Source organism: Uloborus diversus, chromosome 2 (genome assembly GCF_026930045.1).
Source record: "Uloborus diversus isolate 005 chromosome 2, Udiv.v.3.1, whole genome shotgun sequence".
NCBI classification, from domain to species: Eukaryota; Metazoa; Arthropoda; class Arachnida; order Araneae; family Uloboridae; genus Uloborus; species Uloborus diversus.
Window position 1 is genome coordinate 47907918 of NC_072732.1, and position 16007 is coordinate 47923924.

General features: G+C 32.9%; 1 protein-coding gene across 1 annotated transcript; it reads right to left on the bottom strand.

The window, feature by feature from the left end:
• Positions 1-1352: 1352 nt before the first annotated feature.
• LOC129217019 (nucleolar protein 14 homolog) lies at positions 1353-14452 on the bottom strand. Its single transcript, XM_054851250.1, has 3 exons — positions 14335-14452; positions 8748-8863; positions 1353-3745 (listed from the first exon to the last, which is right to left on the bottom strand). The coding sequence occupies exon 3, from the start codon at positions 3730-3732 to the stop codon at positions 1441-1443; it is 2292 nt and encodes a 763-aa protein (XP_054707225.1). The 5' UTR covers positions 3733-3745; positions 8748-8863; positions 14335-14452; the 3' UTR covers positions 1353-1440.
• Between the last annotated feature and the right edge of the window lie 1555 nt (positions 14453-16007).

A 16007-nucleotide genomic window follows, 5' to 3' on the forward strand; every position in this document is an offset into this window, starting at 1 on the left:
GGGACAAGAGAAAGGAATTCAAAGCAGGTGGATTGTAATACTGGACAAGGGAAAAAGCAAGAGAAGAGAAAGACCATAGCTACATAAAGCTGTCGGTGGTCACACTAAGTGTATCTCATGAGAGAAAAAGACATAAGGGGCTTCTCATTAGATTGAAAAGGGATGGACACACAACTCTTAAATTGGATAAAAGGATTAGAAAGTGTTTTTTCACCTTCCGGGCTTAGCCGTCAAAATCTAATCATATTGTGGACAAAAGGGAAGAGTTTTGAATTGGTTTCTTTCTTGCTGGTAATTTCGTGGAAGGAGGAGTGTGACAAATGTTCAAAAATTTATCAAACATTTTATTGCAAAGCATTGTAGAATTGGAAAAAAAAAGTGAAGGGTATTTTTTGGAACAATTTTTGTTATATTCACCACTAATTCAAATTTACATTAGTTAAATCTAATTAAAAACATAAACATAATTTCTTTATTAAATCTAATTTTATGGTTAACTAATGTTTAATTATGAATTTTTTAAATTATTCTGGTTATGACGTCACTCCAGCTATGACGACACTTTGCTGACAGTCCCAAAGGTGTCGTGATAACAAGGTTCGACTGTACTCAGATTCCAAACCGGGCCTTTAGTTTCATGATAGGCTGACATGACTTCTTGTTGCCCTGTTTTGAATACTACAACATTTCAACGCACAGAAATATAAATAGTATGTAAATTTCACAGAGATTTTTTTATCTGAATCACTTTCAACAAGTGAAAACACCTTATTTTTCAATAAATGAAGCATTGTCATTGCACAAGATGGATGAGCAAAAGACTGAATACAATTGTAGTAAAATATAACAAGAAAATTTCAAACTTAGTAAATAGATGGTTAATTTAAAAGAAAATGTGAATCCTTTAAGGTCAGTCAACATAGTAAAGAAAAAAAATAAGTAAAACTGTACAATTGACTTTTAAGACCGCTAGCAGCACTTCAGTTTTTGCTAAATTCAAAAACCTTTTGATTAAAGTTTGTAATATCAAAAAAATTTAATAATTCTGATAGAAAACTCATTTGCAAAAATGATTCAGCGCAAAGTTCCTTGAAAACATCAACTCTTGTACAGAGGTGGACCACTTTTTACCTTCCATAATATTTAAAGCCAACTAAACATGCAAAAATATTTAATTATATGAGAGGAATTACAATGTGAGAAAGAATTACCGAAAAGAAAGAGATTGAATTTTCCAAAGTGATGAAAGTCTAACTTCCTCCCCATGAGAAATAGAGATTATAACTAGAAAAAAAATTTTTAAAGATGTATTTTAGCAAAAATTAAAATCAAGAATGATTAATAACTTTGAAGGAAAAAAGTTCATCATTTAATTTCAAAGTAAAAATATATACATACTTTTACAACAAATCAACTTAATTTTTTTAACAACTACTTGAGCTATTTTCTTTTAGCGTATTTTTTATATTCTCCTTCTTGCATGGACAGTTCAGCATATAACTGCTTCACTTTCCTCTTTCTTTCTTCGTCAGCTTCAAGAGTTTCTTTCAATTTTTCTGATGCAACAACTTGGGCATCCCGACGAATCTCTCTTAAAAGAGATTTTTCTTCTCTCCTAATCTTTTGCTCAACACTCTTCACTAATTTTCTCTTTTTTGGAATATCATTCTTTTTTAGGCTGAATTTAGACTCAAAAGCAGGCTCTAACATTTTTAATGGTTTCGGCTTTGTGTTTCGAAACACAAGATGCCTAAGAGGTTCTCCACCCTCAGATAACGTCTTTTTCAGCAAATTAATTGCTTGAATAAGAACATCTGGATATTTATCCAAAGGCAGCTGGTGACATATGCTTAATGTTTGACCAAATATTTCTTTGTAAGAAAATACATTAGAATACAAAAGGGCAAAACTTTGTAGCTGATTTATGATTTCAAAAATAATGCTCATTTTGGTAGCATCATTACATTTTGCTTTTACCATGTTCAAGTTCAGTTGACTGATATTTGTTTTGAACTCTTTCTCAAGGACCAAATTCACATTTCTCTTCAACGTAACTGACACATTTATATCTACAGATCTTACTCCTAAAGATAATGTTTTATTCAAAAACATTATAACTTCTGGCACAAAGCGCTTAGAGTCTGTTATACATTTTAAAATCATTCTACTTATAAACAGTCTATAAAGTATATTCCGAACAGATGCATTATATTCTTTACTCAAAATATCACACATAAAAATATAAGCAGGAGTCATGACTGGATGCCTAAAATCTGAAACTGAATACAGATTAACACACACATTCAGCAACAATATACTTTTAAGGGGAAGATTACATTTTTTCTTTTTTTCACTAAACAATTGCTGAAAACTCTGCTGCTCTTGATCTAAATAACTAAGTATAATGTTACCAGTTTTTAAAGGAGAAGTTTGTGCTAAGTCATACAGGAAAGGAAAAAATGCAGCACAGTCTTCCATGTGATTTTCACAAATTTCTAGCGTGTACTCAATGAGTACACTAAAAAAGTTTTCAAGTTTGCTCATTCTCTTCTCAGATTTGCATGGTAAATTAGAATTCAAGATACTGCTTATTTTATTTGGTAGCTCATCTAAAAGACAGCTGGTAGCAATTATGTCAAAATCTCCTCTTGTTTCTGGAATGGACAATTCTTCATTTTCTGCTGCTTTTTCATTTGTAGTATGCCGTTTCAAAGATGCAGTCTCCTTATCAACTTCTTTTTCATCATTATCATTATCTGATTCAGACATAGACTCATCACTTTCCTCCACATCGATATGTTTCGGTTTACTGCCATCGCCCAAATTTCTACTTTCTGTTTCATCCACAGAAATAGGTTGTATATCAAATCCATCATCAATACTATCAGCAGAAAAATTATTGTTGATCACATAATCAGCACCATCATTCATTCGCTTAAATCTTTCTGCTTCTAATTTCAGAAATTTTTCTTGTTCTTTCCTCTCAATTTCTTCTGCAGTTTTCAAAGGGTTTGAAACAGTTGCTCTCATTTCAAATTTTAATTCTTGAAGGGAGACATCATATGAATCTTTCTTTTCTGGCTGCTCAGCTGGCTTGTTGCTTTTAATACTAGCCATCAAAGCCGAAATATTTTTCCAATCGTTATCTAATTTTTCAGTCAAATCTGCATTCTCTTCATTCTCGGTCTTTTTTTCATGCTTCCGGATTTTGCTTTCCACAATGAGGTCATTGATAATTTCTTTATGTGATTTGGGAGTTTCTCCTCTAACATCAGAAGAAAATCCTCCAAAATGTGCTTGCTTTACGAAATTTGCAGACAACTGCTCATCATCTTCCGACTCATCACTTTTGCCCTCATACTTGTGAAGTTCATGTAAAGGCTTGCCTTTATGCGTCAAATGTTCTTGCTCATTCAGCTTTATGGTACTTTTCTTCAGCTTCTGCTTTCGCTCATGAACCAATCTCAAGACAGCTTGTTCTTCAGAAGGAAGGGAACCATCCATCAGCCTTTTATCTATAAATTTATTAGCTTTTCCTGTTTTTAGCTTCTTTTTGTACAACCGATCTTTTCGTTTAGCATGGCTTAGGGCTTGTGATATACCTGGCAAGCCTTGAGTGCCTTTGACCTTTTGACCAAGAATGGAATGCTTCTGGCGATTCATTTTGATGTTAAATGGATTCGATGACGCATTCATTGCTATTACTTTCTTCCTTATATTTTTACGCCCCATGATTTCTTTAAATCTAGGGAGAAAAAAAAATCATTTTTAAATTAGAAATAAAGAACATGCCTTCTCACAAAAGTTTTTAGTATCATAAGATTATTGATTTACGATATCAAAGTGAAATAGCATTTAATTACAGTAATTTCTCAATCAATGGAGCATCATATTTCAAAAGATTTTACCAAAACAACTAAAGTTTTTACATTGAACTTCTTTGTCTCTCATTTTTTTTAAAAAAACATTTTTGTTTCTCAAAAATACTCTGTGTGGAACAAAAGAAAGAACTAAAAACCTTTACCAAGAACAGATTGAGCATGGATAAAGTCGCCCTTGTTTATAGCGAAGTCAAATATAGCAAATTTACAGCTAAAACATAATAGCTTCAATTTTCTTATTACTTAAATTTTAACAACAAAATTATTGCTTTAATGAAATTTTTATTTAGCTTCTTTGACTAAGGGCTGTGTTATAACCTGCTTTTTACGTTTTACTTTTAACAATTATAATATTTTTACAGTAAAACCTCTCTTTACGGACACTTCCAAATAACAGACATTTCTTCAAGTACCAGTTCTTTACTATAGGCTGTTCCATATCATTCTCTCTGAACAGCGGACACTCCAAATAATGGACAGTTATTTTAAAATTGTTAAAAAAAAAAGGCTTTTTTGATTGCTATGGCAATTTTTTTTTTTTTTTTGTGCTAGCCATACACAGTGAGCCTACCCCCCCACCCTAAATGTGGCCTCTTTACAGTAACTTTTTTGCTGATAGAAAAGAACAGTTCTGCATGTATTTGCTTGAAAATTTTCAAGTTGTTAATGTTTTGTAAGTTTTAAAGTACAAAAGATGAAAATACATTATCTATGCCAAAGTTGAATGCTTTGGTTTTTATTTCTCAAAGCACAACCAAACTATTAACTCTTTGGATGGTGAAGTACTAGTGAATGGAAATGATATCTGAAGAAAAAGAATCGACTTTTGAAAAATATGATGTAAAGAGCTAAAAATAGATTTTCTGAAGAAAAGATATTCAAAAATTGCCCAATTATTAAAATCTTCCAGAATGAAATGATATAGCAAAAATTAGCTTACATGTAAAACTTCTGTATAAACAAAATTTTTTTAAAAAAGCTCATTATTATTGAGTAAGTTACATGAGCTTTGTCACTAGAAATATAAAATTTCAAACTACCAAATGAATGAACTCTACTTGCAGCAACATATAATTATATTGGGTGAGTGCAAAAGTTCGTGCGGGGTTGCAATAGCTGGCGTTAGAACGGGTGTAATGTGTTGTCATTAATACCACTATTTACGTAAGTCAGATCATTGGAAAGGTGATGTGTGCAGCTTTCATTCTAATCAAAATAATTTGTGCAGATACAAACTGCTTCGGAAAGATTACTTTTAAAATGAGTGTTGATAAAGTGCATTTACGGTACTCTATGCTTTACAAGTTTCGGAAGGGAATAAACGTTGCAGCAGCCGTAAAAAACATTCAAGACGTTTATCAAGATCAAGCACCAGCTAAACGAGCTGTGGAAAAATGGTTTGCAAAATTTCGTTGCGGAGATTTTAAGCTGGAAGACGAGTCACGCACAGGTCGACCTTCTGACATTGATGACAATGTTTTGCGTTCTTTAGTTCAGAATACTCCGCGAATTTCAACAGACGAAGTTGCTACAGCACTTAACCTTGACCGATCAACCGCTTTTCGGCATTTAAAAAAAATCGGATTTGATTTAAAGCTTGATATATGGGTGCCCCATTTGTTGACCAAGAGCAACAAAATCCATCGAATTTCTGCTGCCGTATCTTTACTCAGGCAGCTCAAAAACGAGCCGTCTTTGGATCAATTAGTGACGGGCGATGAAAAATGGGTCCTGTACAACAACGTTCAGCGCAAATGCACATGGAGACAATCAGGTGAACATGGTGACGGAATGGCAAAGGACAGTTTGCACCCAATGAAGGTGATGCTCTGCGTTTGGTGGGATTGCAAGGGTATAATTTATTTTGAGTTTCTCCCCGCCGGCCAAACGATCGATTCGAACAAGTACTGTCGTCAATTAACTAATCTGAACCGAGAAATCAAACAGAAACGTCCGAGTTTGTCAAATCGCGAAGGCGTAGTCTTTCATCAAGATAACGCTAGACCACACGTTTCAAGACAGATGCTATGCAAACTGAACAGCCTGAAATGGGATGTCCTAACTCATCCACTGTATTCTCCTGATATCGCACCATTGGATTATCACCTATTTTGGTCATTGCAAAATCAGTTAAATGGAAAAAAACTTGACTCGTTGAATGCCTTACAAAACGTCATGTCTTTGTTCTTCGAATCAAAACCACGCAGTTTTTATGATCGGGGCATCCATATGCTGCCAGAACGTTGGAAGAAGATTACAGACAACGATGGAGAATATATCCTTGATTGAATAAAGAGTTTTGCTTGTCTAATCACTGTATGACTTTATTTCACAAACTCTGCACGAACTTTTGCACTCACCCGATACATGCAAAAACAGTGGACATCGCAACAGTGGCGTAGCTACACTTTCTGCCGCCCAGGGTGGTTCCTCGATTTGTGCCCATTTGATGGGAAATAGTTAATACATTAAAGCGTCAAAAGTGTTTTAATAAGATTTTAATAAAGAAGAAAATAAACTTTTTTTTCCTTCTTATTTTTCTTGCGTCTTTGAAAATTATAAGTTGTGTCAACGAGAAAATGCTCATAACTTTTTCTCTAATGAATTTATATTGTTGGACCTTTGATGAGTTGTCAAAAACTTCGTTTGGGGTATCTTTTAACAGCATACCAGCTGCATCAAACTTGACATTAGTTTTCAAAATTTTTTTACTGATAACACTAAAACTCAACAGTAACTACAAAAAAAAAAAAAAAAAGAGAGAGAGAGAAGAAAGTCGGTTGATGAACAGAGGAGAAAATGGTACCAAACGTTTTTCCTTCAGGTATTACTAATGTATGAAGACTAAAGGGTTCTGCCTCCTGCTAGCTTCACTCATCAACCCCCATTCACCACCTGCAGTTGCTCAATGCTACCTGTGGCAGAGCAGTGGGTAACAATTGATGATTTAATGCTTTTATCCCTGGATGTCTGGCCCTTTAAGGTTCAAAGGGCTGAGACAGGATGAAATGGCTTCTCCTAGATGTCCTATATCCATTCACAGCCTGGAGATAGGCTTACAAAGACACAGATAGACATGCACGGGTTTTAATAGTACAGATTCTAATATGTTGTGGTATTTCAAAAAATATATAAATATTGTTTTATAAAGAAAGCAAGTTCTTGTTATTAACATTTCAAATATTGATACCTACTGATGTTGAGTGCTGTATTTATTTATTTAACAATTGGCATGTTTTGATTTAAATGTGTGCTACAATGTGTCCAGTTCATGTGGGGCTAAAGAAAATAGTTTATTATTTCATTTATCAATTCATTAACATTTATTTATCCATACGCTTCTTATATTCATATAATTACTCATTTACGCATCATTCACTAATTTATTCATTTGTTTGCCTATCCTTTCATCATTTCATTTATTTTTTCGTTCATTTGATGTGAGATATTTTTTTTCATAATCAGATAAGAGTTTTTCACTACAAATTGAACTACGAAAAGAGCAAAGTGATAATTTTTTGCTTTTATTTGAATATACAAATTTAGTCAAAATTAAAAAGAAGAAGAAAAAAGAAATCTATTTCAAATACATCATTTTATCTTTTTATCACTGTAATTTTCAAAATATATTTCCAATTCTTTCACTATAGTTACAAATAAACATTTTGAATAGAATGAGAGAAAAAAAAAAGAGATTGGCTCATATTTACGATCAGAATATTTTTCACTGGTTTAAGTATGAGATAGCAGCTTTTTGAAAAGGGTTTGTCTTTTTAATTCCAGTTTCTGACAATAGTTATTACTATTCTGAAACAATAACATTTTGCTTTTAAAATTCTTGTTGCCTACAACATTCAGCCTTTAAACATGTGCCAATATTTTCATGCACGCTATTTTCTGAGAAATTAGCGTGTCCAAAACCAGGGGCGGATACAGATTACCATTTTAGGGGGGGGGGGTCACGAACGATTTTAGGTTGGAATGACCCCCGCCCCCTCCCATAAACGAACTTATGGTTTTGGTCCTAAAAATTTCTCAAACTGTTTGGGGGTGAGTAAAAAGCACCAAATCGGCCAGGAATAAGGTACTTAGTAGAGCATAAACGTTACTAATTTATTTCATTTACAATATAAGAAGCAATATTTCAAACATTTACTTTTAAAACAATTAATAAATTGAAAAAATTACTGAAATTGTTAAAATATCATTCATTAAGTGCTTGAACACAATGTGGACTGATAACATTGTCGACGCTTTAGGGGGGGGGTCATGACCGCCATGACCCTCCCCTTGTATCCGCCACTGTTTAAAACTTGATGGGTTAGGTTTTTTTGGATAGCGAGCTTCTATTGTATGTTTGCTTTTCAACTAAAAATAAAATGTTGAATTTTTATGCACATTCCATTATGATTAAAATTTATTTCTTCCGATGTTACTTATTAATTATTTTTTGTCAGAACTCACAATTATTGTTTCAAAGTCAGCCATTCTCAAGATAACAATAAGAATGCAGAACTATTTTGCAAAAATTTCATATTTGCTTAACTTTTAACATTCTAAACGTTAGTTATCCTTTTAAGTTCATAAAAATAAATTTTGAAATATTATTAATTTTGGAAAAAAAAATCTATTGCAAGAGTCAACTTTTCCGGTTTTCGCAAACCATAACATTTGGCACATATGTTCCAAAATCATCTTGAAGATACTTTAATGAACCACTGCACAAAGAAACACACACACACACACACAAATTTAGATACATTTTGTACAACTTTTTCTCGATTTAAAGAAAAAACTAAAATATGAGCTCTCAAATAAAGCAATTAGCAGAGATAACATTAAAAGGCTTAAATTAAAGTTTTATACCTGGATTGAGCCTGTTGATTAAAAAGTGGAATTAAACAAGAAGTCTTCAATGAATTTTTCAATCTTATGCCAAAGTATGGATACCTGCATTCAATACCATATAGATTACAGGAAATCTGAAAGATAAGGATCAATATTATTTTCAAGATAACATATATGTATGTATACATTCCTGTTATGAACGGTTTACAGCTAACTAAGTGATAAATACATAAACTTAATTGAAATCGGGGGCAGGAATTTTTTTTTTTTTTAAAGTCACTCGTCCTGCAGACCAGTAACTACAAGATTCCACTGGTCCATAGACACTTTTTGTGGTCCATTCTTGTATCCTGGTTTTAAAAGGAAATATTAAAAAAAAAAAAAAAAAAAAAGACAAACCTGTGAAGCAAAATTAATTAACATGGGAAATAGAGTAAATCAGCAATTTTCAAAAATCATGTTACAGTGACTTGGTATTGGTAGGGAACAACAGGTATTTTTCTTCAACACCAAAGTCAGTCGAGAAATTTAGTCAACAAATCGTAATCTTTGACCTTGTTTGGCGGGAGGAGGGAGATAGTGTGGTCAAACAATATGTTCTACAGTTTAACTTCGATTTAGCGATTTGCTCAATTTAATGAGCAACAATGATTACATTTCACTGGTCCGGATTTGATTGCATTGAATGTCTATACTCCTTGATTTGACGATAACTTTTTTCAGATAATATTTTCTTGCAAAGAAAACTTGAACAATGTGATGCTTAAAACTTTTGAATGGAAAACAGGAAGAAACTTAACATAACTAGACCCATTGATCACTATCAGTTATCTTCTGCTGGTCCAATGGATAGGGTCAGGTGGGGTAAAATGGGTATAAAATAGCCTACTTTTGGATTTTGACTCAGCTATTTTTGACAAAATATTTTGTTTCTAATTTTTTTGTTTTATGTATACATTACATATGTTGAGAGTAGAATTAAATGATTTTCACATATAATTTGATACAAATTCATTTTTGAGAGGAGTGTTTATGACTATATGTTTTCTATACCCATTTTACCCCACACAGGTGAAAATGGGTAGCCTGAGGGGTAAAATGGGTATTGAAGTCTAAAAAGTGATAAAAAAGCATACTATTTGTTCAATACAGTGTGATAATATAGACTTAAGAGTCAGTTAACAAAGTTTTACAATTTAATTTAAAAAAAATAGTGGAAACAGTAAATCTGACAAAATATTAATGAGGTTTCTTTCAATGCATGATATCCATACTTGTCATTCTTTAAAAAAAGTAATGGCCTCTATTGTTAAATTGTGGCTCATTAATTCCTTTTATTATTTGATGTTTTTCAATGAACTCCATGTCGTCTACACCAGGAAAAATAAAAATCCCCCATCTCGGATTTTTTAAAAATATTTCATCTCATATTTCCCTCAACAGCCATATATTTGCCAATAAATTCTTTCTTGCTTGTTTCCTCTCAGTATAATATTTATACCCAGGCACCTGTGGTTAAACTTTGCTTCATAAGCATATTTTTAGCAGTTTCTATTCCAGATACTGCCTCTGAATGGAAACTCTTTTTCCACTATTTTTTATTTTCTTGTTTTTTAATTCATTATTTTTTTCACTTTCAACTTAGCCTTCCTGAAATATCTTTGTCAATACTTCCTGTAGTTGCCAGCATACATTTAAGTTGTTTTAAATAACTCATGCAGGTAGTTGTCAAATCTGAAGCTCTTGTTGAAATTGCAGACAATATTGCTCTTTTCAAATCTTTATAAGGTGACTAAATCGTGCTTTGTGACGCATAATTTTTGGATTGAAATGAGGTTGTGTTCTGAGAATTTAAAGGTACATTAGAGAAATTGGTAGCATCTGATTGCAATCAAATACAAATGTGACAACCAGCAACAGGCTGAGCCCAGCATATTCTGAGGAAATTGTTATTTTGTGCGCAAGTGCACAAAAACTCTAAAATAAGTATACCGCTGGCTTCTTATTATTTGTTATGATGGAGCGAAGTTTAATAAAGTCATGACATTGCATACTTTTATGTTTCAATTATTTTAAATTAATTAATTCAATATTCATTTAAACGAAAATATGCTTTTGTATCTTTTAAAACAACTTGCTGGGATGATAAGCCTAACCATATACCCACCTTACCCCATTTTCAAAATATGAGATTAAAAATAGAAAATTTTTTTTTCTTCTTCCCTGTAAGTTGAAGCAGCAACAAAAATGTCCAACTAAAGATATTATGACACATTAATAAAAATTTCTCAAAAATCAGGAGCTGGAGATAGAAGTTTAAGCAGAGAACATCGCTTAATAATTTATTGGATAAGAAGAAATCCGGTGAAAGTGAAATGATTATCATGGCTCTGTGAACTTCGTGTTAACAAAGTTCGACAGTATATATTTTTTGGTAGAAAACTGCATATTATGCATAATATATGTGCACTAGGGTGGTCCAAAAAAAGACCCTTTTTCAAAAATTTCCGATTTTTACTGGTCTTACCCACCTATTTGGTTCCATTTATATAAAAAATAATTATTGTGAAGTTTGCCCTCATAATTTTAACTTTTAGAGGTAGCTCAACAGCCTTAAAGATCTGTAATTTTTGATTTTATGCATTAAATGCAAAAGGAAAGAAAAAGGCTAGGAAAGCAATATAACTTTATTTCGTTTTAATCTTTAGCATTTTGTAAGTCAAAAATTACAATACAACTATTATATTTAAATCACTATGGGTGTGATTGTATCGTATCTGCCAAACTGTTTTTTGCTATCGTTATGAGCGCAGCAAGGTTTTTAGACAATCTACAACAACAATTGAAATTGATCTTCAACGGTTATTATTTTTCCATTAAGCTCTTTTAATTCCTTTCAGCAAGATTATTCGCAACTGGCTTCCTTCAATAAATTTCATTGCTTTGTGATAGTTCCTCCAAAACTCGGATTAGTTTGGTCTCCCAAGTTTTGCATGGGACATATGTCATACATCGTTCTTTGCGATGCTTTTTTAGCGCCAACAGGAAAAATTCAGATAAAAAAACATGATCAAAGCACTTCAGAACACTATGTATATAAAATTAACATAAAACCACAACAAAAAACATTGCGGATATACGCTTCAAAAATACCAGAAACTAGAAAGTTTTTGTGCAGAAAGAAAAATTACTAGAAAGTATTTAAAATGCTTAAATTAACAAATTACTATAACAGCTCACCAATGAAATATGTATCAATAGAAATAAAAGCTATTTTTGAACATGCATTTCATCGAACAAAACCTTTTCTCATACTCTGATAAAAAAGAGTAAAGCGATTCAAATTGCAATGTTTAAAGCGGAAATTATCCCCAAAATCAATAACTATTTCAGTCAAAAAACGCTTAGTTACTCGAATTTCGATGTATGAAAAGTAGAAATGTCTCAACAGAACATCCCAAACATAAACAATACAAAAATATCATACATTAATTTGCTATTCAGACATGCTTTCAAAATACCTATTATATTTTACATAAAATAACATCATCATATTTTTATAAAATGCTAGAGTTAACTTATTTTCAGAAATTCAATACCTAAAGGAGGCACGTTTATAGAATATGTATAAATAATTCGTGGCATCGATCAGAATTAACTTTTAGAATAAAATAACCGTACTATTTTTGTAAAATTTACATACAGTAAAAATAATGTTAAAAACTACAAAAAATCCTCAAGATTTTGTAAAAACAAAGAATTTCGGAAGTGAGAGTTTTTTTGATTTCTAGAAAAAAAAAACTTACCTTTTTATGATATAAATCCTCACACTCAGTCTGAAACAAAACAACATATGACAATGGCTACCTTACAGATACACACCAAGTTGGAGTTTACTTTTAATTAACGCTCAAATTCGAAGAAACTGGCATTTTCTAATATTTATTCATCAAAAGACAACTACTGAATTTAAACTAACACAAATTAAGCTTTCCTGTAAGGTATATTGCATGAAAAAACAAGAATATCTCCTGTGTGAAACTGATAACAAATAAACAAGTTTGAACAGATCTAAGATTGCCAAACACAGATTAGTTTCGGCAGGGATGCCATGCTTAAAAAATTATCGCCACATTGACGAGAAAAATATTTCACTTTTGTGCAAAAAATTGGATGTCGCCAAATGGGCGGGGGGTATATCACATCTGTACCATATATTATCAAATGCTCATTAATTAAACCTCTCTCATTAATATCTATATTCATATTCATACATATTACAAATATTGCAGTAAATGGGAATTGATTAGATTACACCCCCTTTAGCTTTAGCTTATTTTTGGCAGGGTTGGGTTTTGGACAGTCCAAAACCCAACCCTGCCAAAAAAGGATAAGTCGAGCTGTAAGTCAATAGAATTTTTTTACAAATTGCAAAATTATTGCTCACATTAAGTGGGGTTTGCTTGTTAATAGCAAGTTATGTTTTCAGATTCAATATTGTACCAACCAAGTATTTCTGCCTTCTTCGCTAAATCTGGGTTCTTCTTTAATCGGGGCTTGGTATAGGCAAGTTTGACTGTACCAAAAAAAAAAAGTGTACGGCATAAGCAAGAAAAAACAAAACTCATATACTTGTACATGCTTTTTTAAAAAAATTGTTTAAATAAGAACATAACCTTTGATTTAGCTTTCCAAAAATTAATACCCCAACAAAACATAAACACGAAAAAGGAGCCAGGTTCGGTCGAAATGAGGTTCGGAGTAGGTGGTGTCACAGACAAAAGAGTTCTGGAGCTAAGAGGTACCAAGTTCTACAGCAGTTTCTCGTAGATGTTGGATCATCCCAGGTTCTTCAATTCATTTAGAAAACAACGTTTTACTTTCTTTGAGACAAGATTTTAAACTAACAGCAAGTTAGTCATCAATGAACTGTTTTCAAAACATTTGACCATTCCAATTATAAAGTAACTTGCCAAGTTTAAAATCGAATACCAAAGAATATAAACATTTTATGATAATATATATTTTAATAATATATTAAATAAATATTTATAATGAATTGAACATGGAACAATCCAACATCAATGAGGAACAGTTTAAAAGGGAATCTTTTGCCGGTGACACCGTCTACACTAAACCTCATTTCGACTGAACTTGGCTAATTTTTTATTTAAGTTTTGTTTTGGATAGTATATCACACAAATATATCCAAGACCTGGTTTAGAAGGTTTTATCAGTATATGCACGGCACATTGCACCTTATCAGAGCACTACCAAAAAGAGCACATCTTTTTGCTAATGAATAGAAATAACTTACAGTACCGAAGCGTAAATACATGATATTCAATCTTAATTTTACTCAGGCTACAAGCTAAACGTTAACGAAAAATTAATTTGTAAATATTTTGATAATGTCACTGAATTCACTAATAGTCCTTCCCTAGTCTTAAAAGACATTGGCCTATAATTTTGGGGGGCCCTTAGGCCGAGTCTCATGGGCCTATTGGTAAATCAGACCGCGCGTATAAACACATATAAACATTTCGAATGAATCATCATTCAGAAAACAAATGTACAAGAAGAAAACATAAAACCCCTTTCTTACTTTCAAGCACAGCTTTGTTAGAAGTACACAAAAATGGATATATATATTTGCTTAAAAGATTTATTTAATAAAACAATTTTGCGTTAAATCTACGACAATGTTTACTATTTACAAAAACACGTTTTTCAAACCACACAGTTGCAGTTAGCTAAACAAATAACTGTGTAACTTTACTGACTGGAGTGATCTTCTATTCAGGTTTTCTAGAGACTTGATCACGTGATGCACGAGTTTACCATCATTTTCATTGCGAGTATAATCGCTAGCATGAGAGGGAGGGAAAAGTATAAAAAATTAGCGTTTCTACATGGCGGCTCGTACAGGGGGGCAATTGCACCCGAAATGGGTTGATTGGGCGATGGGAACATTGGCGCCGAGCATTTTGGGAGTCGGGAATATTGGGTGCCGAGCCGAGCATATTGGGTGCCGAGCCGAGCATATTGGATGCCGTGCATTTCGGTCACCGAGCATCGGCACCCAAAATGCTCGGCGTCTTCTTTTAATTGGCACTTCTATCGGTGAATAGCCATTGCCACAGAGTTTTTACGCCCATTTTGCTCACCAGATGAAAGCACTTGGGCTCTCTTCCATGCGTAATTGCACTAGAAATTTAATATTGCCAAGAGTATTCAAGGCTACACGAATATTCACAGGATTTTTTATATGCCGCATAATCATACGACATGGACGCTAACGATTCTTCTCATCTTGACAATCCACCGACTGGCGCCAGGCTTAAACCCACGTCTTTGGGCATCAGAAGCCAACGCCTTTCCGCACTTCTTTACAAATCAGGAAAAACTACTACTTTTGTAGGGTCCTTGGCACTTGGAACAGCTTATCAAAAGAAGCGGTACTGAGCAAGGGGGAGGATAGCTTTAAGAGGACTATTAAACTTCATTGGTTTCTATTAAATTGACTAGGACCAACCTAGCTGGGCCCTGAGCCTGTTGCTGGTCGTCACATTTGTATTTGTATATCGATTCTGTCGATTTCATCAATCAAACATAATCTCATGCTTATTTTGGTTCGCAGCATTTATTCGTAAATGTTTTTTTTTCTTTTAGATTGCTTTAATTTTATAAAAATTATTTGCATATTTTTTCTTTGAAATGCTAATGACGAAGATTTCATTTCAAATCCAGAAAAAAAAAAAAAGTTAAGACTTGATTTTGAACCTTAGCAGCATTGAACATTTTCGATACAAGATAAAATTAATGAAACAACAAATAAAACTAGCACAGGAAAGTATGCTAGTTATTTTTAAAAAATAAACAGGAGATAAAATAAGAAAAATATTTAATCTACTGATTTTAAACTTCTTCTTTTTTTTTTGACACAAAGTGTGAGGTCGGATGCAGTATAGTAGCCAGGACATCGGATCCCAGTTCATTGCCCAAGGTCGTAAAACCTTATCGAGTACATTCGGGGCACTTATTCATTACATCTGTGGGCCTAAAAGTTCAGTCTGCCGAACATTGAGGATGCAGGAGACTGGAGAAATTTTCTCTCCTCTTCAGCTGGTGTCTAAAATGTGAAAGTGGAAATATCTAGTGCCACCATCTTTCGTCCAGTATAAAAGTAGAACTTCTAGAAGCAGTAGCACCTTTTCTTTCCCCACGGATAGTCCTAACGTGTACACGACAATGCCAAAAGGCGAGTTCACATAATCT